The sequence below is a fragment of the Echinops telfairi genome, unplaced genomic scaffold, assembly GCF_000313985.2.
Source record: "Echinops telfairi isolate 266 unplaced genomic scaffold, ASM31398v2 ScPeMD7_106;HRSCAF=387, whole genome shotgun sequence".
Taxonomy (NCBI): domain Eukaryota; kingdom Metazoa; phylum Chordata; class Mammalia; order Afrosoricida; family Tenrecidae; genus Echinops; species Echinops telfairi.
Genome location: NW_022104004.1, coordinates 16,538 through 18,010, shown reverse-complemented (window position 1 = coordinate 18,010; position 1,473 = coordinate 16,538). Strand labels below are relative to the sequence as shown.

Here is a 1,473-nt window from a genome sequence, read left to right as displayed (position 1 = left end):
TCCCACACCGCTCCCGAGTGACCCTTACGTGGAGTCCAGCAGAGTCCCGTCCAGGAGGGAGGCATTGTAGTGATACTTGAGGTAATCCCCTTTCTTACTCAGCACTGAGCAGTCGGAGGGCTTATAGTGGGAGGTGATGCTGATGGAGTCCGAGGGGTTGTGGAAGTCGATCACGTGGATGTCAAACACCAGCACAGCTGAGCCAGGGATGTTCCCTAAAAGGACAGACACGGTGAATCTGGGACCAAAGCCTCCAAGCAGCGCGTCCATGTCTCCCTATACTGTTCCTCACATCCCCAGCCTGCAACGTGGGGACCCAGATACAAATTCCTATGAAGCACTAGGCAAATGGGGCTGGACGAGCCTTTCAAGGTTACCTGGTCTTGTTTTAGAGATGAGGAAAGTGGGGTACATTTTTGTCCAGGGTTGCCCGGACACATTAGGAACACATATGAACTATAATTCACGACTATGGAATCCGCCTCATGCAATCATTGAGCCTGACCACTTCATGGCTAAATCCATCACTGATGAGGCAAACCAGCCTCGGACAAATTAAGGTTCACTTGCCAGAGGTAAAAGGTGGAAGAGAAAATAATCTCTAGAGTGAAAATCCATACCTGTGCCCTACCGTTGTGCAAGGGGAAAAAATCAACAAAAAGTAACCAGTTTCACAAGGGAGAAAAGCTACCCAAGAGTGGTACATACATGAGTACACTCCGCCGAGTTCAGAGTGTCTTTACAATACATCCTCTTTTTCCTACACAAAACCATTACCGTAGATGCTCGAGTATATGCCTATCGAATATATAAGCTGAGGCACCTAATTTTACTCAAGTATATACGGTACCTCAGCATATACAGTTGGCTTATCTACTTATATGCTTTTCCAGGACAATTGGAAACTGGTGTCTTACTCGTGAATAATGTTTATGGTTTACAATGATCTTTTCACCAACATTATCTCCTTACATCCTTGCAGCATTGTTTTGTGAGGTCGAATTACCATCCATCTGACTCTACAACCTTCCAGCAATTTAACAACCACTTTCCAGGGGGTGGGGTGGAGGAGAGACCTTGAACAAAAGCTTCAGTTGTGGAACACTCCCCCAGACCATTCCAGAAAAACTTCTGTAGTGGCTGGGAGTTGGTCCCGACGCACAACGACCCCTGCACCACAGGATCGGATCCCTGTGCTCCATAAGGTTTCTCCCTGGCTTCTGAGCGGCCTCTGTGTTGATGTGACTTCCAACCTTTCCATTAACAACCTGCCCCACCCAGGGACGCCATTTTAGAAAAGACCAATGTTAAAAAAAAAGAAAATGTTTATGTAGTGTTACTTAGAATCAAAGTTGTATAATATCATCAGCAAAACAACTCAAACTATATGATTTGCTTAAAGAAACAACGCAGTTATCAGCAGAATTCACAGAGATGTAGGAACACTCTCTGCTCCCCAACCTTACCTCCAAC

The 1,473-nt window shown here is 45.9% G+C and overlaps 1 protein-coding gene across 1 annotated transcript in view; it reads right to left on the bottom strand.

Moving 5' to 3' along the window:
* Positions 1-23: 23 nt before the first annotated feature.
* LOC101661170 (peptidyl-prolyl cis-trans isomerase FKBP9-like) overlaps positions 24-1,473 on the bottom strand; it is a 6,868-nt gene continuing 5,418 nt past the window's right edge. The window contains exon 2 of the mRNA XM_004717916.4: positions 24-215. Coding sequence (XP_004717973.2) covers positions 25-215 — 191 coding nt within the window. The 3' untranslated portion in view covers position 24. The remainder of the gene's footprint in view (positions 216-1,473) is intronic.